The sequence below is a fragment of the Oncorhynchus mykiss genome, chromosome 16 (assembly GCF_013265735.2).
Source record: "Oncorhynchus mykiss isolate Arlee chromosome 16, USDA_OmykA_1.1, whole genome shotgun sequence".
Lineage (NCBI taxonomy): Eukaryota > Metazoa > Chordata > Actinopteri > Salmoniformes > Salmonidae > Oncorhynchus > Oncorhynchus mykiss.
In genome coordinates, this window is record NC_048580.1 from 40,304,628 (window position 1) to 40,327,127 (window position 22,500).

At 47.9% G+C, this 22,500-nt stretch overlaps 1 protein-coding gene across 4 annotated transcripts in view; it reads left to right on the plus strand.

Annotated features, from left to right (window-relative positions):
* The window catches only part of znf385a (zinc finger protein 385A), a 111,462-nt gene that overhangs the window by 38,753 nt on the left and 50,209 nt on the right, over positions 1-22,500 (plus strand). For 2 of the 4 annotated variants that reach the window (XM_036946869.1, XM_036946871.1), the window contains exon 2: positions 17,283-17,452. In XM_036946869.1, the coding sequence (XP_036802764.1) occupies positions 17,283-17,452 (170 nt within the window). Of the gene's footprint in view, positions 1-17,282; positions 17,453-21,980; positions 22,412-22,500 lie in introns of those variants that run through there. The other 2 variants (XM_036946870.1, XM_036946872.1) reach the window with 2 other exon arrangements.

Here is a 22,500-nt window from a genome sequence, read left to right on the forward strand (position 1 = left end):
CGGGGGTGGGGGGGGGGGGGGGGGGGGGGGGGGGGGGGGGGGGGGGGGGGGGGGGGGGGGGGGGGGGGGGGGGGGAGTTAATATAATGTCCCTAGAACAGTGTCCTGTAGGACTGTGACTTCCTGTTGTTGTTTGGCAACCTACTTAATATTCATATACTGTGTACTGTTCATACATTGCTGTGCAACACAGGAGCTATATGGTGATGGCTACCAGGAGCACGCCGTCCCCATCCCTACCGTTCTACTAGCACGCCGTCCACATCCCTACCGTTCTACTAGCACGCCGTCCCCATCCCTACCGTTCTACTAGCACGCCGTTCCCATCCCTACCGTTCTACTAGCACGCCGTTCCCATCCCTACCGTTCTACTAGCACGCCGTCCCCATCCCTACCGTTCTACTAGCACGCCGTCCCCATCCCTACCGTTCTACTAGCACGCCGTCCCCATCCCTACCGTTCTACTAGCACGCCGTCCCCATCCCTACCGTTCTACTAGCACGCCGTCCCCATCCCTACCGTTCTACTAGCACGCCGTCCCCATCCCTACCGTTCTACTAGCACGCCGTCCCCATCCCTACCGTTCTACTAGCACGCCGTCCCCATCCCTACCGTTCTACTAGCACGCCGTCCCCATCCCTACCGTTCTACTAGCACGCCGTCCCCATCCCTACCGTTCTACTAGCACGCCGTCCCCATCCCTACCGTTCTACTAGCACGCCGTCCCCATCCCTACCGTTCTACTAGCACGCCGTCCCCATCCCTACCGTTCTACTAGCACGCCGTCCCCATCCCTACCGTTCTACTAGCACGCCGTCCCCATCCCTACCGTTCTACTAGCACGCCGTTCCCATCCCTACCGTTCTACTAGCACGCCGTCCCCATCTCCACCGTTCTACTAGCACGCCGTCCCCATCCCTACCGTTCTACTAGCACGCCGTCCCCATCCCTACCGTTCTACTAGCACGCCGTCCCCATCCCTACCGTTCTACTAGCACGCCGTCCCCATCCCTACCGTTCTACTAGCACGCCGTCCCCATCCCTACCGTTCTACTAGCACGCCGTCCCCATCCCTACCGTTCTACTAGCACGCCGTCCCCATCCCTACCGTTTTACTAGCACGCCGTCCCCATCCCTACCGTTCTACTAGCACGCCGTCCCCATTCCTACCGTTCTACTAGCACGCCGTCCCCATCCCTAATGTTCTACTAGCACGCCGTCCCCATCTCCACCGTTCTACTAGCACGCCGTCCCCATCCCTACCGTTCTACTAGCACGCCGTCCCCATCCCTACCGTTCTACTAGCACGCCGTCCCCATCCCTACCGTTCTACTAGCACGCCGTTCCCATCCCTACCGTTCTACTAGCACGCCGTCCCCATCCCTACCGTTCTACTAGCACGCCGTTCCCATCCCTACCGTTCTACTAGTCCGCATGGAACCTCCCTTGTACTCTTATGGACTGGGGTTCTCTTGTAACCAGAGCTTCTGGTGCTGGGCAATGGAGCCATTATTGCTGTCATGTTATTCCCTGGACCGTTAGTGTTGTGCAGTTGTTATTCAAACAATGGTTGCCCCTCGCCCCTCCTCCTCTCTGCTGTGGTAATCTGTGAGGGAATCTGGTGTTGCTGTTTCTCTCGGTCCATTCTCCTCCCTGTGTATTTGGGTTAATCCAGCTGTCTGTGGTGAGGGATAGAATTCCATACCTGAGGGCAGAGAGCTGTGAGATGGTAGCATGGGAAGAAAAGGATGCCTATTGTTTTTTTGGGTGGGCGGCGTGTGTGCATGTGTGTGTGTGTGAGGCTGTGAGAAGGTGCATGGAAATGAAATGGCTATTGTTGTACCTGGGTGTGTGTCTACCACATTGAACAAGGGAGGGAGGGGGAGATGGGGAGGGGGGGGGGGGGGGGGGGGGGGGGGGTACTGTAGGGATCGGGTGGGAACAGGCTAAAGAACAGAAGACAGCAGAGGAGAGGAGAGGACAGGTGGAAGAAAGGAACAGGGGGAGGAGGTTGTTACAGTGTTTTGCTCAAAGTAGGAATGTCAGGTCTCTCTCTCTCTCTCTCTCTCTCTCTCTCTCTCTCTCTCCCTGCCTCCCTCCCTCTCCTATTATGAGCCGGTTGACTGACAGACCCAGTAGTCCAGTGTTCTGGACTCTAAATGTTGTCTCCTTCCTTCCATGTCTATTCCTCTGTAGAGGATGTAGTACGGAGCTTGTAGGTCTGTCTGTCTGTCTCTTTGTCCGTACTGGTCCATGCTGTGTGTGTTCCACTATCCAGCACCACTAGTCGAATCTACTGGCTCTGCGGTGGACACCTTCTCACAGCCACAACTCAACCGACTGCTTGCCCTTCTAGAACCATCTATGTATCTCTGAGTCAGACCTCAGACAGGCAGTACAGACAGGCCCCACAGCCAGTAACATTCACAGAGTAACATTCAGACTGATCTCCGCTGGTACGAGAGTGGGATCGTCTTACATGCATAGCTGGCCTTCAGCCAAATAGGGATCATTTATTAGAAAAACTGTGAAGAAAGATAGAAACCTGAGGAAGAGGAGAAAGAGGGCCGAGGAAGGAAAGTGGGTCGGAGGGAGGAAGGATAGAAAGTGAAGAGAGCTGAATCTAATACCTGCGTGTGTTTTTGGCCTGGTGAAATGAGTGTGTATGTGTGTGTGTGTGTGTGTGTGTGTGTGTGTGTGTGTGTGTGTGTGTGTGTGTGTGTGTGTGTGTGTGTGACTGCCGGCTTGTCCCTTCCGATTAGAGTTGGCTGCCATTTTTCTGTCATTATTGACCTCAAAACAGCACAAACACTCTTCGTCACCACACACATCCTCTGTCTAAACACACAGACACACACACACACACACACACACACACACACACACACACACACACACACACACACACACACACACACACACACACACACACACACACACACACACACACACACACACACACACACACACACACATTAACTCATTCACCCACAATCACTGTAGGCTACAGTATTTATAACCTTTGATGTGCTGTATGCACTTATAGTATGAACATGAGTACTCAACACCAACACTGGGATGTGTGACTACTGATGCCAACTGAAACAGATTTAGCTTCTGAATGGTTTCCTGAATGAGGTGGATGCTACAAGTCGTAACCCAAGCCTTCTGTCCTCAACCAGCACCATCATAACGACAAACGGCTTTATAACGGATCTGAGGCAAGCAGTACACCATTCAGCAAGCAGTACACCATTCAGCAAGCAGTACACCATTCACTAGTCACATTAATAATACTGCTTCCCTGGCAGCGCCACCTTGGATATAACACACAGATGGGGAAAGTCAGTGGTGTTATGCTCCACAAGGCCCAGCAACTGTATCAAAAGAATCTCTGGTGTTACCGTCAGCCCCGGTGAGAGCCTACTTTGAGCTTTTGGAGTGTGTGCGTATGTGTGTGTGCGGGTGCACACGTCCCCGTCTGACCGTGTGTGTGTGTGTGTGTACGTGGCAGCTAAGAGCAGATTTATCTAAGGATTAGCGTGTGTGTCTGCTTCTGTGCCTGGAACACGTGCACATGCAGGCCTGGGGCCAGGCGGGCAGAGTGAGGCGGGTGAGGGAGGATGGGTAGGGTTAGGTAGGGGTGAGGGGTTACTGTGGCTCACGGAACCTCCACGCTACTTTTTAACATTTGACCTCTTCATCCCTTCATTCATCTTCTCTGTACGTCTCCTCCTCCTTGGACCCTTCTTTAGACGATCCAGACGTCCAGCTCTCCCTCTGTACTTCAACTGTATCTGACAGGGTACTCCATTACTGTATTCCAGTACTGTAGTACTGTATTCCACACTGCCCATTGTCCCCCCTCTCTCTATCTGTACTCCTCCTTATATGTTACAGAAGACCCAGTCAACTCTGTCTGTACTCCTCCTTATACGTTACAGGAGACCCAGTCAACCCTGTCTGTACTCCTCCTTATATGTTACAGAAGACCCAGTCAGCCCTGTCTGTACTCCTCCTTATACGTTACAGGAGACCCAGTCAGCCCTGTCTGTACTCCTCCTTATATGTTACAGAAGACCCAGTCAACCCTGTCTGTACTCCTCCTTATATGTCACAGAAGACCCAGTCAACTCTGTCTGTACTCCTCCTTATACGTTACAGGAGACCCAGTCAACCCTGTCTGTACTCCTCCTTATACGTTACAGGAGACCCAGTCAACCCTGTCTGTACTCCTTAGATTAGAACAGAAGAACCAGTTTACCTTTGCCCTCCCTCCCTCCCTCCCTCCCTCCCTCCCTCCCTCCCTCCCTCCCTCCCTCCCTCCCTCCCTCCCTCCCTCCCTCCCTCCCTCCCTCCCTCCCTCCCTCCCTCCCTCCCTCCCTCCCTCCCTCCCCCCATTCCATTAGTGCTGACTATCTTTCCCAGAGGTACAGCTGGTAATTAAGTCTCATAGCCTTGATTCACCTGCTTATCAGATCAAGGTTTAGTACTGTAGGTCCTTTTTGGAGGATTTTAGGCATAGCCCTGCCGAGCTTATTATACCACCTTACACACACACACACACACACACACACACACACACACACACACACACACACACACACACACACACACACACACACACACACACACACACACACACACACTACCCTCATTTTGCCGCTCCTAAGGTCTACCGGTTGAAAATAGTCTCTGTGTAGGGTGTGTGTCCATATTGGTGTAACAGTGAGTATGTTATGGTCATTTGGAAGGGTACATCTCTTGCTGAGGGACCAGAGCTGATGTTGGGGTTGGGGCCTTCTTCCATGATCCAGTTACACCCAGGGAGAGATCAAGTATCGCTGGGTGAGAGGGGTGACAGGACAGGGGCATGTGTACTCACTCACTGTCTGTAGTCCTCTGAGCAGAAATGAGCACTCAATGTGCTTAAATCAATTGAATTCAATTCAATACAACTTCATGAAATAAGAATAGCCTTTCCTGATGAACAAATTACAGCAATATACGATGCCCATATTAGGACAGCGTGAGAATGAAGAGTTTGTGTCGGTGTAGACTTGGGTTCGGATGTCACTTCCACACTGCTCACGTGACGTAGAGTTGAATGCTAATCGACACAGACATATAATTTATTTCCATAGGGCAGCGAGGAACGTTTTAACGCCAACCCCAGTTCAACCAAATGCTTTGCAAGTCTGTACTAAAATGATTGAAATTGTTGTGCTAGTAAATTCTTAGGGTACGGACACCATATCATTCCAGGTGAAGTGTTCTCGCACACCCACACACACACGCACGCACGCACGCAGGCACGCAGGCACGCAGGCACGCACACAAATCCAGCATTAAGCCCTCCAGTTGGCCCGTCATGCATCTCTATGGTTTCGTGCACTTGCCCCAGTGTGTGTGTTCATGGTTCGCTGTGTGTGCATTGCGATTAGAGTCGGACTGATACCCAGCTCTGAGGTAGCGGGTGGGCAGCCGGTGTGCAGCCTCGAGTGGCTGAGCAATCCAGAGCTCTATCACAGATTCAGATGATCAGCTGTGCAACACACAGCTATGTCTAAGAGGCAGCTGTTGGCGCTCCTTCCTGCATAATCATTCATAGCATGACTGCCGCCCGGCGGTTTCAGGCACCACATCAAAGAGAGTCTAATCCCTCTATTTTATACACCTTTCAAATCAGAAGACAGGATGTGTAGATTACAGTTATCGTACCCTGATTTAAAAAAAGGAAAAGAAAGATCTAGCACCTATGTTACGTAATTGAATAAATGTGCGCACGTGTACGAAAAAGTGAAGTGCAAGGTTATGTCCCAAATGACACCTATATAGTGCACTACTTTTGACCAGAGCCCTATTGGCACCACGTCGGGAAAAGGGGGCCATTTGGGAGGCACGACATGCTTCTGAAGGTGACGTGGGGACATCCTAGTGGTCAGTTGTGGCCACTGCAGGGTTGTGTCCTGTCTACTGGGTTTGAATCTTGGTTGACCCTCGGTGGGATTGAGTTCACTCCCTAACTCCCATTCATTCTACTGAGCCAACACGAGCAAAGACGAGTTATAGATTTCCGTGCTGACCTGGCCACGCATTCACCATAGTTGCTGGAAAGGACCATGAGAAAAGAAAGGGTACGATTTAGCAAGCTAGCGGGAAAGGGGTATAAAGGATTAGTGTGTACAACAGCGATTCCTCCCAAAAAGCCCATCTTCGTTGCATTAACACTGAAATAAAAACCGTCCCTGTTCCTTTTAGCATCTGGGTGCTTCGCTGTTAAGTCATTAGTCATAATAACCCTTTCGAGCAAAAGACGGAAAAAGACGTCAGAGGACTTGTTTTAGGTTGAGAGGAAAACGTTGAAACGACGTCTTTGTGCTCACTGGGTGGTTGACTTAGCACCAAGGTGCTTCGGTTTTGCGTTGCTGCATAACTCAGTCGTATGGGCCCGAGGCAGCCATGTAGAGAGAGCATGACTAACACACTGTACTTAGAGTCAGCCGTGGATGTAGGTAAAGCTGGTGAGGTGAGAGATCCAGGTAAATGATGAGCCACTGGGCAGACTCTTCTTAATGCTAATGAGGTGTGCACGTTGAAGCGTTTAGTTGAGCTTGTAGCCTCTGCGGCTGGTTGTCTGGGAATAACAGTGCAGTCGTCATTACAGGGACCAAAGATGGCGCCGGAGGGGATGGCGGCAGTTTTATGGGCTCTTAATTAACCAACCGTGCTATTTTTATTTTTTTCTCCGCAACATTTTTGTTGTTGTATTCGGCGCGCATGACAAATAAAAGTTGACAACGGGGTAGCGCAAAAATGTGGCAATTAAGCCCTTTTTCGTACTTACCCAGAGTCAGAGGAACTCATGGATACTATTTTTATGTCTCTGTGTGCAGTGTGAGCCATTGCTATTAGCGTTAGCGCAATGTCTGAAAGTCTATAGGGACCGCTAGCATGTTTAATGTCGCACTACCCCTTTAATGTCAGGGGACTAAAGGTGAGAAGCTCTGTCAGGACAAAATGTAGACTCAGGGAGGAATGTTGCCCTTTCACAAGGCTGCCACTTGCACATGACCCAATCTTTTTAAGGTGAGCATTAAGCTGGAGGCTCAGCGTACATAGTTGTACTTGAGTGTCTCAGAGTGTGTCTGAACTCACTGAATTGTATGTGTGTATGCTAGGGGATGGGCATTGGAAAGAACGTCTGCGTTCGAGCGCTATCGTGGAAATCATTTCGAAATAGGTTAGAGCGTGTTGGAGCATGTTGGTGCGAAACGGTAGCCTGAGTACCAGTCCCTTTAAATAACATTCCACTTCTTGCCACTCCTTGTAATTGCCAAAGAGACGGTTCTTTAGGGACTCTCTACATTCAATATGCAGCTGGATTTACAGTGCCTTGCAAAAGTATTCACCCCCCATTGGCATTTTTCCTATTTTTGCTGCATTACAACCTGTAATTTAAATAGATTTTTGTTTGGATTTCATGTAATGGACATACACAAGATAGTCCAAATTGGTGAAGTGAAATAAAAATAATACATTTAAAGTACATGTCTACAAAGTATTGACTTCTGCGCGGGGGGGTGGGGGTGGGGGTGGGGGTGGAAGTTTAAATGAAAAAAATATTTGTTTTTTGTTGTTGAATTTTACCCCTTTTTCTCCCCAATTTTGTGGTATCCAATTGTTTACTAGCTACTATCTTGTCTCATCGCTACAACTCCCGTACGGGCTCGGGAGAGACGAAGGTTGAAAGTCATGCGTCCTCCGATACACAACCCAACCAAGCCGCACTGCTTCTTAACACAGCGCACATCCAACCCGGAAGCCAGCCTCACCAATGTGTCGGAGGAAACACCGTCCACCTGGCCACCTTTGTTAGCGCTCACTGCGCCCGGCCCGCCACAGGAGTTGCTGGTGCGCGATGAGACAAGGATATCCCTACCGGCCAAGCCCTCCCTAACCCGGACGACGCTAGGCCAATTGTGCGTCGCCCCCACAGTCGCGGCCGGTTACGACAGAGCCTGGACGCGAACCCAGAGTCTCTGCAGTACAGCGCCCTTAAAAAAAAAAGTGCATCTTCAAAGTGGTAGGCATGTTGTGTAAATCAAATGATACAACCCCCTGCAAAAAATATATTTTAATAGGAAAAATGCCAAGTGGGCTGAATACTTTCGCAAGCCACTGTACCAGTTGCTGATTGGTAGCTGAAAACAACATTAATCTTTTCCATGGCAACGTTATGGAACATGGGCTATCGTGCAAATGTGGCACAGTTTGGACGTTTAAGAGCAACAGCAAGCATTACATTACCACCTGCTGCGGTCATTCCCTGGTGAGAAGGCAGTGTCAATGCAAGATCTTGTCATTCAAAGTGGCTAGGGAGGGCTCCGTAATGAGAGAGAGAAATAATGACACGGAAAATGCTAATTTCAGTTGTGTTATGTATCCCTCCTCTCTTATTAGGTTGTTCTTATAATTGTCATTCTATATTGCGGCAAATTTGCATGCGCCCAATGTTTTCATGCGTTGGCAAAGAGTGAAATGTTCGCTAAAGAGACTGGAACCCAGGCTAGCGAAATGGGGCTGAATGCAAAAAAAGTTTGCGGTATGCTGGTTGTTCAAATTGCTGGTTGTGCTGATTAACACACAACTGAAAATGAAATTTAACATAATTGCACTGCATTTGACATGGGCCACTCCATAAAGAAATCTTAAAGTGTGAATAAATGTTAAAAAGTTTCATTTTGAGTAATTGTATTAGATTATTACAAACGAATACAAACCTTGAATCGAGTACTCAAGTACTCCCGCCCCTGCTTGGTGTGCGCCTGTACCTGTGTGATATTGTATATTTTGCCCCCTGTGATAGTTATGCTGACTGTTGTGTTCAGGTGAAGGGGGTGACTGTGCCCCGTGCCCTCCCTGCATCCCTCCCTGCCCCTCTGCCCTGCCTCTCTGCACCTCTGCCGTCCCTGTCAAGCCTCCAGACGAAAGGAGAATACCAAGTGGCTCTAGGCCAGAGTCGATCTCTGAATCCTAAATGGCATCTTTTTCCCTAGTTAGTGCACTACTTTTAACCCAGACCCATAGGGCTCTGGTCAAAAGTAGAGCACTCTATATGGGATAGGGTGTCATTTGCATTTGGGACGCATCCTTTGTACGTACTGGACCAGGCCCTGTCCCTGTGGTTATCAGACACTAAGCCAGCCTCCATTGGCTAAATGAATTGGCAATTTCTGACTGCAGCTTTGGTCACAGCTGTGTACAGAGTCTGGTCTCTGCGGGATAGGCTAGAGGGATGGAGAGAGAGAGAGAGAGAGAGAGAGAGAGAGAGAGAGAGAGAGAGAGAGAGAGAGAGAGAGAGAGAGAGAGAGAGAGAGAGAGAGAGAGAGACAGAGAGAGAGAGAGAGAGAGAGAGAGAGAGAGAGAGAGAGAGAGAGAGAGAGAGAGACAGAGACAGAAGCTACATCATCATATTTGTATTTTATTTTAGATTTATTTATAGGGGACAAACCACATTAATCAACATCAATATTACAATAATGCGTCATCCATGTAAATGTGCTGGGTTTTATTCTAAAATATCATTTGCACCCGTGGTCCCATGGCAACTAAGGACAATTACACAGCCACAATACACATACTCACTAAAACAATACAAAATACCAACACATTACATCCAATAACATGTCATTCTTAACGACGACAACAACACTATCGTCAACTGTCGTCTTACATACGAGGAACCACAGACAACTCATGTGTACAGATTTAGATAGATTTTAGCCATGTGTTCAATTCAACGTTAAACGTACAACAATCAGTGCAGCTTCTCAAGTCCATGGGCGTTGCATTCCAGTATATCGTAGCTCTAGCAGAGAAGGCCCGATTGGCCGATTTTACTGTGTCGAAAAGGGACAACGCAATCAACCTCTAGTTACTGCCCTTGTTATCCTGGAGTTGCTATCCTTGAGCATGATGTGCCGGCATGGGGTGGAGGGGCAAGACCGTGCAGGGTCTTAAAGACAAGGCTTGCATCTACACACTGCTGAAAGCTACCCAGACGCAATAAATGACGTTTGTATATGATGTGACAATGGTGGTAACGGTTTGGTTCGCCGGAAGGGATTCAATTGGTTTCAGAAGAGTAGCTGACCAGCAGGTTATTGAGAGGCATCATCTGTTCCGAGTGACGCTCTAGCTCGGGTAGAAAGTAGGAATGACCTTCAGATACCGTATTTACCTCTAAAACAGACTGCTTGAACCCCAGTCACTCACTGGAGTAAGGTACTGTAGCTGATTCTATCTCGTGGACTTACTGTGCGCGTCGAGAGGACTTGGCCACGTCAGCCGTATGTCCTGTGAAAGCACTGATCTGTGTTTTAGGTATACATTATAGAGGAGAGAGGTACAGTAGCAGTCAGTAGGATAATCTATAGGGCAGGAATATCCTGGAATATACATCTAGGACAGAGCATCATCACAACCACAAACACACACACACACACCGTCATCATAACCGCGCACTTAAAAACACCATTAGAAGACTTAGCTTCACTCAGTACTGTGGTTGTCAGCATTTTCACAGATAATATTTCTTCAAGCATACTTTAAGCTATCTGGCTCATCTGAAGGGCAGGTAACCCTTCCTTTCGGTCTATTGGACAACCTCTGCCAACGGCCCCAGTATAATCTGTGCCGGTACGGGCATTTCAGTGCCAACCACTTCCCCTTCCTCCTCCTTCTCTCTCTCTCCCTCCCTTCACTGCACTGAATGGCCATAAGCAGTGTTCCTGTTCCTATAGCGTGTGACGACTGTGTGGAGACAGAGGTATGTTTCAGGACATTGACAATATGTTGGATAATTTCAAGGCTAAAAAGACATTCTTATCCCTAGGTCCGACAAGTCACGTGACTTCATACCGGCTTTAAGCACATAAGGAAAAGACCAAGGCCGATTCAGTTCCCTCAACCTTAACTGTTTATTGATTCCCACATGCGGTGAAGTAACTGAAGTCATTATGAGCTTTTCCTGGGATAAACGAAATAAGCTACTTTCTTCACTTCTATAGCGATGAGTCTCCACAGGGAGTGGTGGACATCCTGCTTCACGCACTCTCGCATGCGTACGTACACAGATACACAACACACACACACACATACGTAAACCTTTATTTTTGCAGGCCACTTCAAATCAAATTTCTTTGTTACCATTTCCCTCGTTAGATATCAACCTGTGTCTCAGCTAAGCCTCATGCTCCAATCTGTGGACATTTTCATCCAGCAGGCTAAACCAAAACACACACACTCACATACATGTACCATAACCGTAGGCAACAGTATACGTTCTGTCACAGCAACCCGTCGCTGAGAAAGAGGATTGTGGGAGATTTACCCGGGAGACGGAGGCCCGGGAGCGCAGTTGGGGTAGATAAGACTTATCGGTCACAAACAGACTTACTGGCAGATCATTTTAAATGTTTGAATCTGTTTCTCTTCCCTCGTTGCCCTTCTCCCTATTTTCAATCAGCCCCCTCACCCCTCTCCCCCTCCGCCCTGTCAATAATACACCACCACCAACGACACCACCTCTTCCTCTAAACTTCTCTTCATCTTCTCTACCAAATCCACCTGCAGAACCGCTCTCCTGGTAATGCCAGTCTTTCTTCTTTATGCTCTCTCTGTCACACTCATATTGCTGTGTGTCGGTGTGTGTTTGTGTTTTGCGACCTATGTGTTGCAGCCTGTTTAAGACTGCTAATGTGTGTGTGTGTGTGTGTCCCACCCCAGGCCATGTAGTGTAGTGTTACTAGCTAGCTGTAACACTACACTACATTGGCTGCGTGGCAACGTTGTGGCCTGTTTAAGAGGACTGATTAAAGCCTCAGAGCGTGGCATGGATTCCTGAAGAGTTGCAGGATTTAACGACATCCAAATGCTCCAGCCTTCTCATCTCTTCCTCCTACACCCCCCCCCTCCCCTTCCCCCCCCCTGTCACTCACTCACACACACGCACACGCACACGCACACAGATCAGGTTCCAAGGGCCACTGACGGGATCAGTGAGTATGTATGCCCGCTGAGTAAAAAAAGAGGTTCTTGCCCACCTCATAAGACTTCCTTGGCTGTGTGTGTTTGATGGCTCTGGGTGACTTGGGTGCTGCTCAGTTGTTGTACCTTTGAGTAGAATTAAGTTCATTGTATGTGATGAGGTGCTTGTTCTGGCTGTTAAGATATATTGGGCTGTTGTTCTTTGTTCTTCTAACGGGACATTGTTGAAGATGGGGTTATAATCAAGCAATGTCTCGTCATTCATATTTTAGGGGGCCCTATCCAAAAGGTTGCATCATTCTAGGCCTTCCACTGATTGTGTGTGTGACGAAACAAAATGGAATTCAAATAATTGAACCGACGTTGGTCAATTTGTTTTAAAAAAAAACCTAAATTTTGATGAATCGCTCAGCATTAGGGGACACACAACTTAGAGCCATTCAAAATCCTATTTTCCCTAACCCTAGCCTTAACCCCAAAACCTAACCTTAACCATAACCCTAAACCTAACTCCTAACCCTAACTCTAAAACTAACATGAACTCCTAGCCCTAAACCTAATTCTAATCATAACACTAATTCAACCTTAACCCTAAACCCCCTAGAAATATCATTAGACCTTGTGGGGAATAACAAAATGTTAGTTTGTTTACTATTCTTGTGGGGAATAGTAAACACGTCCACCCACGCACATACACACACCACACACACACACACACACACACACACACACACACACGCACACACACACACACACACACACACACACCACGACAGTGTGATTTACAATGTGTGCTAGCCCCCAAAGGAAGCTTTAATTTAATGGGGTAATTATACACTGGGGGCAGGAAGCAGACACACTGATTTACACACACTGGCTGGGATCTCTCTTTCCCTCTCTCTTTGCTCTAAGGGCAACTTCCCTGCTCCCTCTGTCCCTCTGGAACACTTTACCTCCTGTTCTCAATGCATTTTGGCAAATATATATATTTGATTTGTTTTCCTTTTTTATGATCTTCCCCTAACCGTGGTAACTTTCTTTCTTGTGACAGGTGTGCCTGCATTTGCTGCAGCATAGCCTATGCAAACATAATGTAAAGGCTGAATGCGCGTCTCATTTACCCATCTCCATCTGGCTTTCGGGGGTCACCTTATTTTTTTATTGCAAATATTATGTTGTTTAAATTGTAGCTGCAGAGTTTTAAAACAGCCTGTCACTTGAATATCGTTGCTTTAAATCAGTGCACCTGTGAGCACTCTCACAGGATCTCTCTCCATCAACTCCCTTCAAATTGCATCTAAAATAGATAATCCTGCTCTAGATTGTTCTACTATGTAGCCCTATTGCTGGGGACAGTAAAAGGCCATGTACAGTTTTGTCACACAACACAATGCCACAGATATCTCAAGTTTCGAGGGAGTGTGTCAATTGGCATGCTGACTGCAGAAATGTCCACCAGAGCTTGAATGTTAATTTCTCTACCATAAGCCGCCTCCAACGTCATTTTAGAGAAACTTGGCAGTATGTCCAAACAGCCTCACATCCGCAGACCATGTGGAACCACGCCAGCCCAGGACCTCCAGATCCGGCTTCTTCACCTGCAGGATCATCTGAGACCAGCCATCCGGAGAGAGCTGATGAAACTAAGAATTATTTCTGTCTGCCAAGTGCCACTGTAACTCAGTAAATTCGTTGAAATTGTGGCACGTTGCGTTTATGTTTTTGTTCGGCATCGAATAGCTTGCTGGACAATATTTGTTTGTTTTTCTTATACCGATACACTATTCTGAGACGGGTGCAAGCTCTTTTTTTGCTGAATGTTAAACACAGCATTTACCTTACGGGTAGTTTGAAAGAAGAGCGAACGCGGTCGGCTTCAGCAGTTATTTATTCAGATCCATAACCATTCAATCTCCGTGAAGAGAAGTGAAAGCCTTCTGCATCTAATTAGAATGAGGAAGATAAGGACAACAACATGTATGTAATTTAACTGTTGAAAGCGGCGAAGAAATGAAGCAACAATAAGAGAGAGAGAAAGAGGAGGTAGGCTAATAACATTAGGGGAAATATTATGAACGGTACATATTCGTCAGCCTACTAATTATACAAATAGTCCCTATTATATTTCAAAATTAAATCAGCCTATACTTGTAACTTTGTAGGCTGCATGTGCTGCACCAGAATTACATGTTCTTTCTCTGTTTTATCATGGTTTGAACGATGTGCGTAATTCCGGCCCATATCATACAGTATAATTGTCACGTTCTGACCTTAGTTTCTTTGTTTTGTCTTTTGTTTTAGTATGGTCAGGGCGTGAGTTGGGTGGGTTGTCTATGTTAGATTTCTATGATTTGCTATTTCTGTGTTTGGCCTGGTATGGTTCTCAATCAGAGGCAGCTGTCAATCGTTGTCCCTGATTGAGGACCATATTTAGGGAGCCTGGTTTCTATTGTGTTTTGTGGGTGGTTATTTTCTGTTTTGTGTGTCATCACTAGACAGGACTGTTTCGTTTGTTCGTTCTTCCTAGTTGTTATTTTGTTTAGTGTTCCGTTTTGATTACATTAAAAATCATGAACACTTACCACGCTGCACCTTGGTCCTCACCTTCTTCCACCGACGACAGCCGTTACAATAACACAACACAGCCTCAGGTAGCATCAGGCTTGAGTTTTCGATCAAAGCGCCAATCAAATCCAGCCATAGGCCTATATTGTGCTTTATAATGCTTTAGAATGACAGTTCTGTTTTTTGGCAGGAAATTATGATTTACCCAGGAGAAAATGGATTCATTCTCTGGATGGATCATTTGTAAAATAGCGGGAAAATATTCAAACCCTAACACACACTCATTGGTGCAGGCCATGCATCAGTATGGCAAGCTAGTCATGCTCTGTAGTTGTGCTCACTGAGAGACTCGGTGAAGGGAATGATTATAGAAGCACCAGCAGTTGGCCTACCACCAGCAAGAGACTGGTTGTATTTTTAACACCAGTACTCATGGAGGGAATTCTGTGTCTGAATGCAAGTGCTTGAGTGATTTGAAGTTTGTCTGTGTGTTCTTATAGCTGTGTTTTCGGGGTGCATGTGTGTTTGTGTGTTAGAGGAAAACCATGCATGTCTAATGGGACTTAATGATGCAGGCCTCAGCAGCTCAGTTCAGCTCAGCTCAGCCCTGGGGCTCACAGATGCACTGAGCGTTGGGGTGGACAGGGAGTAGAGAGCAGAGGCAAGCAGCAGCTGGGCTTTGGCTGAGACAGCACATTCACAAAGTCTCTCAATGTCCCTTTCAAATGAGCCCCAACTCACTTTCACTTTAACACTCTCTCTCTCCTCTCTCCTCTTTCTCTCTCTCTCTCTCCTCTCTCTCCTCTCTCCTCTCTCTCTCTCTCTCTCTCTCTCTCTCTCTCTCTCTCTCTCTCTCTCTCCTCTCTCTCCTCTCTCCTCTATCTCTCTCTCTCTCTCTCTCTCCTCTCTCTCTCTCTCTCTCCTCTCTGTCTCTCTCCTCTCTCTCTCTCTCTCTCTCTCCTCTCTCTCCTCTCTCCTCTCTGTCTCTCTCTCCCCGCTCTCTCTCTCTCTCCTCTCTCTCCTCTCTCCTCTCTGTCTCTCTCTCCTCTCTCCTCTCTGTCTCTCTCTCCCCGCTCTCTCTCTCCTCTCTCCTCTTTCTCTCTCTCTCCCCGCTCTCTCTCTCCTCTCTCCTCTTTCTCTCTCTCCCCGCTCTCTCTCTCCTCTCTCCTCTCTGTCTCTCTCTCTCCCCTCTCTCTCGCTCTCTCTCTCTCTCTCTCTCACTCTCTCTCCTCTCCCCGCTCTCGCTCTCTCCTCTTTCTCCTCTCTCTCCTCTCTCCTCTCTGTCTCTCTCTCTCCTCTCTCTCTCGCTCTCTCTCCCTCTCTGTCTCTCTCTCTCTCTGTCTCTCTCCCCTCTCTCTCTCTCACCATGTTCTTTAACTGGGAGACAGCTGCTGCTGAGAAGCCTGGGCTTAACATCCCATCACATCACATTCCCCTCAACAGACAGAGGCCACTTTGGGCTGCTCTTTCAATGTAGCTGAAATGATTAGAAATACGAACGCAACAAACTTTTTGAGAAGTGCGGGGTGAAAGCCCTCCAGGAAATTAAGAAAGTATTTAGGTGGGTAGGAGGAAGAGAAAAATAGTATCAGGCAGCTACAGAAAGAGAGAGAGAGAGAGAGAGAGAGAGAGAGAGTGAGAGAGAGAGAGAGAGACAGACAGAAAGAGAATGAGAGAGAAAGAGAGAGATAGCGAAAGAGAGAGATAGCAAGAGTGAAACGGAGAGAGATAGCGAGATAGAAAGAGAGAGAGATAGCTAGATAGAAAGAGAGAAAGATAGCTAGACAAACACGGAGAGAGATGGAGCAAAAAAAAAGGAAGAGACGGCTGGGAGAGCTTTAAGTCTTGGGGGAATTTGAAAGCCACAGAAATCCAGTTGCGGATATTAAGAAGCTTATTTTTTGCAAGCTGACTTTCTGAGGTTTGCTGTTCGGTGCGGAGCCCCCTCAGTGTCATCCTTGACAGAGGTTACAGAAGAGGAAGGGGATAAGGAGGAGAGAGAGAGAGAGAGAGAGAGAGAGGGGCAGAGAGAGGGGGGGCAGAGAGAGGAGAGAGAGAGAGAGAGAGAGGAGAGAGGGTGGGGCAGAGAGGAGAGAGAGAGAGAGAGAGAGGAGAGAGAGGGGGGGGGCAGAGAGAGAGAGAGAGAGAGAGAGAGAGAGAGAGAGAGAGAGAGAGAGGAGAGAGAGGGGGGGGGGTGCAGAGAGAGATAGGGACGATGACGTAGACAGAAGACATGTTTCATAACCACTGCCCGACACTGGCAGCCTGTTAAAGAGGACTTGTGTCCTCACAAGCTATGTCGGTTCTGCTTTTATCTCCACCTTTTCCACTAGAAAGGTGTTAGAGGACAATAATGTCTAAAAATCATTCTACGAAAGTGAGTAAATTATCATTTGTAGCCCACTATTATTGTTGCTGGAGTTGATGCAGGTCCTCACAATGTTTCGGAGAGAGTACAAGAAGAGCCTACACTCTTAGAAAAAAGGGTCTCAGAAAGGTACTTTGGCTGTCCCCAAAAGGGTTCTATGCCGAATCAAAAATAGTTCTCCAAGGGTTTCTCCTATGGGGACAGCCGAAGAACCTAAGAGTGTACTGTCTGTACTCGTCAGTGTATGTCAAGTATTTTGACTGTGTCCCTCCCTCCATCTTCTCTCTCTCATTCTGCAGGAGGTATAAACCGTGCGGGGGCGATGCCTGCGTTCCTGCGGACCCCCACTATGATCCAGCCACACCTGGATATGAAGCCCTTCCTGCAGTTCCCTATGGACACAGCTCCACCACAACACAGCATGGGCCTGTTTCACAACTTCAACACCGTGAGTAGTATATACAAAACCGTGAGTACATGCACACACACACACACCCTGACACACACACATCCTGACACACACACACACACACACACACACACACACACACACACACACACACACACACACACACACACACACACACACACACACACTATATCCACACTTGACACATGCCCAACCAATAACAGAACATACATACACACACACACACACACACACACACACACACACACACACACACACACACACACCACATATACACATGTATACACTATTCTTTAGGTACTGACTCCAGGTCAGGAAACCTCTCTGTTAACTACCTTTCAAATGAATTGGATTGAAGAGTAGCTTCAAGGTCGTTTTTACAATGCTGTATACTTCAGAACACACTTCACAGTGCTCTACTTACACTTCAAAACACACAATGTATCAAACCTGTCTGAGATGGTTGTTTAATGTGTGTTCTCCAATGTGCCCTGTGGATGTCCTTCTCTCATTTCTATAGGGACTCTCTGTGTCCTCAGGCCCATTTGGGTTCAATTACTACTTGAAATCTTTCGGAGACTCTGAGCGTTTGCCTGGAATTCAACATGGGTGGGGCTTGCAGTCTTGTCCTTTGAGCCAGACCAGCTCAATGAAACGCTGCTGATGTATTATAAAGATGTCAACTACTATTTGAACCCAGGTCTGCCGTAGGCTTTGAGTTATGGCCGATCATTTTGATTAGGAGGATATTTAGCATATCACCACACTCAGCATATTGTTGAAAAGAGCTGTGCATTGCGTTCTCAAGATGGCCGATTTGGAAATGCATTATTAAAAGCACAGTGTGGTTCTGTTGGTCAGCAGAATAGAATGAACAGAACAGACTAGGATTGTTCTACTGGACTGGACTAGGAACATCATTCAAAGAGCATCTCGTATGAGTGCTGATCTAGGATCATGTTTGGCCTTTTAGATCAGACAGGGGGGACCTGATCCTGAATCAGCACTCCCACTCTGAGACACTTTGTGAATATGGTTCCTGGTCCCCCATCTCCGTAAAATCGGAATAATTATGATCTGAAAGGCTAAACTGATCCTGAATCAGCACTCCCACTCTGAGACGCTTTGTGAATATGGTTCCTGGTCCCCCATCTCCATAAAATCGGAATAATTATGATCTGAAAGGCTAAACTGATCCTGAATCAGCACACCTACTCTGAGACTCTTTGTGAATAGACTATGGGCCCAGGTCTTTATGTTGGGTAATAAGGTCATTCCCACACCAGCTGACTTTTTCTCTATTTGTTTGCCATCTCAATCTGTATCCTTGTCTCTCCAGCTGGCTCGGGACATAGCATGGCAACATATCGTACGAGGCTTGTTGCCAATTGGAAGTATGGCATGTGACTTGGCCTCAGTGCAGGTCATACAGACACAGAACAAACCGAGACCTTTAACCTCCATTTTATTTGACTACCCATTGGCTTTAACAGGCCCCTTAGTTTCCACAGAGCTGCACGCTGCGGACACTCACTGTGTTGAAATGAGAACAGGACTGACCGGTCGTAGATGGACCAAGTTACAGACGTCCTCGTGTTCTGTTTCAGATCTGGACAGATCTGATGTGTTTCTCTGAAACCAAACTTAACCCAGACTCTCTCTCTCCTACTGTGGGTGTTCTGGGTCTTTCCAACAGGATCGCGCTGCAGACCCGAACCATACTGTGCTGTCTTGGATATTTTAGCCTACATCTCAAAGACCTGTTCTGTACCGCTTGGCTCGATGCTGCTCAGGAGTGTGAAAAGCCCTTTCTGACTTGCCATTCCAAGTGCTCCGATTTACCACAGCAACTATCTATATTTGGTCCAGTGGGATTGTAACAGCCCACAGACGTGTACCGCTGCTGACCAGTAGATGGGGGTGTTGGAGAGGACAACCTGACCGTACTAATGACGTTTTAGGACACCTTCAGAAAGGGATTGCTGCACTGTGTGCACTAAAAAACAATGGGGGGGGGGATGAGTAACAGAAAGTGACATGAACAAGGATTCGCTCACGCAGGTTATAAACAGGTCTTTTATCTGGAACCGTTGGGAGGGGTCTGGAACGTTGACTACACGTTCTAGAACGGATCGGGACTTACCGTGTGTCTATGGCAGTGCACGTGTTGTCGCTTCTGTCAAGTACATATAGTAGTTGTGCAGGGAACGGCAGTCTTGGGCTGTACATAGATATATAGCCACTACAGACCGACAGTACATGTCGGATCAATGAGAGTGAGACCCATGCTTTCAGGAGCAGTACTTTTCACTAATGTACTACTTCTGCCTGCGTGGTTGTCGTCACAGCAGGCGTTTATGGATTTTTGCCTTTTTTGGGGGGAGAGAGAGAGAGAGAGAGAGAGAGAGAGAGAGAGAGAGAGAGAGAGAGAGAGAGAGAGAGAGAGAGAGAGAGAGAGAGAGAGAGAGAGAGAGAGAGAGAGACAGAGAGAGAGAGAGAGAGAGAGAGGGAGAGAGGGAGAGAGAGAGAGAGAGAGAGAGAGAGAGAGAGAGAGAGAGAGAGAGAGAGGGAGAGAGGGAGAGAGAGAGAGAGAGAGAGAGAGAGAGAGAGAGAGAGAGAGAGAGAGAGAGAGAGAGAGAGAGAGCTATCCAGAGCTACTGTACATTTTCACACTTTTTTTCTTCTCTCGCACAATCAAAGAGAAGAGAAGAGATGAATGGTCTGTTTGGGATCGTCTCCTGCACTGTCGTTGACCCCCTCCGAAGAGACACAGCCAGTACTCTGCATTGTAGTCCGTCTTTCAAGATAACTCATGTAGTTCCAAATAGGTTTTAAATGTTACATTTAAAAGGATGCGAGACAACTAACCCGAGGCTTCTCGCTAACTGTGCAGTAGCTCATAGGTGGTTTACTACCAACGTGCTAGCAGGTACACTGCATGTGTTTTACGGCTCTTTGTTCCTGTGACTTAAGCAGGATGTCAATTTAGCTAAAAGCTCATTGAAAAAGTACTTATTCATAGTCTCTGTTATTAAATCTTCTACCTGACTGCCTTCTCTTGTAGCTCTGTAGCGTCAACGTCTCTCTATAATGTCATTTGTTCTCTCCCTGCATGTGTGTCAATCTGGCCCAATGTGCCCTGAGACAGTGATCATTTATCAGCAGCAGCTGCTACTGGTGGTACGACAGGCTTAAGGGTCGGGCCGAGGCAGACTGAGGTAGGTGCCTCGCGCAGGCGGCAGAGTCAGGAATTTCCAATGAAGCCGCCTAGTCATGCGAGCCATGCGCAGACGTGTTGATTCTCACTCCACCTTCACCTCCCTCTCTCCTTCTCCCTCCTTTCTATCCCTCCCCCCTCCCTCTGTCCCTCCCTGCTTTCTTCCCTCCTTGTCTCCCTTCGAACAACTTTCTCTAATACTGTGGCCTCAGGTCCCCTCTCTCGCTGTGTGTCTAGTCCGTCGGCCACCTCGTCTCACACGCTAAACATAATCCTGCCCCCTTTTTAGAGACGTTCTGATGAGAATCCCTCCAAGGTCCCTGAAACAGTTCAACAGGCTCAGACTATGATTTAGCATTTATGTAAATGTAACCTAATGCTATCCATGTGACGATACTGTGGTGGAGTTGTTCCATTTGGGACTAGGGACGCGTCCGAAACAGCACCCTATCCCCCATATGGTGCAATAACGTAGTGCACCCTGGAGGGAATAGGGTGCCATTTGGGACGAAGCCTAGATTTCTGATGTGTGTAATGAGCTTTTCTCTGAAAGTGGTTCCACATAACATCGCCATGTGTTTTGAACAGTTGGTGGTGAGTAGTGCAGTATGGGGTGAGGGAAGGGGGGGATGAGGGGAGAGGGAATGAAAAGGGAAGGGGTGATGGGGAGGGCAAAAGTTCTACTGGCTGGGGATGACAACCATTGGTAGTTGGCAAGAACAGAGGAGGGGGGAGGGAGGGAGGGAGGGAGGGAGTGGGGAGGAGGAGGAGGAGGAGGAGGAAGAGAAGAGGGGAGCATGACACACTACACTGACTGCATCTGGACAGATTGTGGGAGTATGCATGTGAGTGTGTGTGTGTGTGTGTGTGTGTGTGTGTGTGTGAGAAAGAGAGAGAGAGAGAGGGCGGAGAGAGGGAGAGGGAGAAAGAGGGAGTGTGTGAGAGAGAGAGAGAGAGAGAGAGAGAGAGAGAGAGAGATGGTGTGTGAGAGAGAGAGAGAGAGAGAGAGGGTGTGGGAGAGAGAGGGTGTGGGAGGGAGAGGGTGTGGGAGAGAAGGAGAGAGCGGGTGTGGGAGAAGGAGAGAGAGAGTGTGGGAGAGAGAGAGAGGGTGTGTGAGAGAGAGAGAGGGTGTGGGAGAGAGAGAGTGTGTGGGAGAGAGAGGGTGTGGGAGAGAAGGAGAGAGAGAGTGTGGGAGAGAGAGAGAGAGAGGGTGTGAGAGAGAGAGAGAGAGAGAGAGAGAGAGAGAGAGAGAGAGAGAGAGAGAGAGAGAGAGAGAGAGAGAGAGAGAGAGAGAGAGAGAGAGAGAGAGAGAGAGAGAGAGAGAGAGAGAGAGAGAGAGAGAGAGGGTGTGGGAGGAGAAAACGACTACAGCACTGGGAGAGCGAGAGAGGAGCTGGAGAGGGAGAAAGAGGGGAGAAATCTGTGTTGATAAGGCAGACACTTGCTAGCTAGGTGACGTATCAGTAGAGAAACAACAGAATCCCAACAGAATCCCTCATGGCCAGAACTACTACAGCTATATAGAGACACGGGAAAGGAGAACAAATAAGGAATTGTGAGAGGAATAGATGGAGTGTACCATTAGCTACGTTCACTGCTGAGGTTCTACCAGTCTAGCATAGTGTAGGAGGTGGCTGAATGAGTAGAGAGACAGAGACACGCACTCCCACTACCTCACTCTTACACACCACGCAGAGACAGGGACACAAACACACAGAGAGATACACACCGGCGGAAGCATGCAGCTTAAAGATCCAGCTGACTCAGAGCAGGAGACGAGGGTGAGTAGAGGACCAGAAACCAGCAGTAGTGTTGAATACAGGGATATATGGGACAGAGGGGAGTGATTTCAGGTTGAGGTACTCTTTAA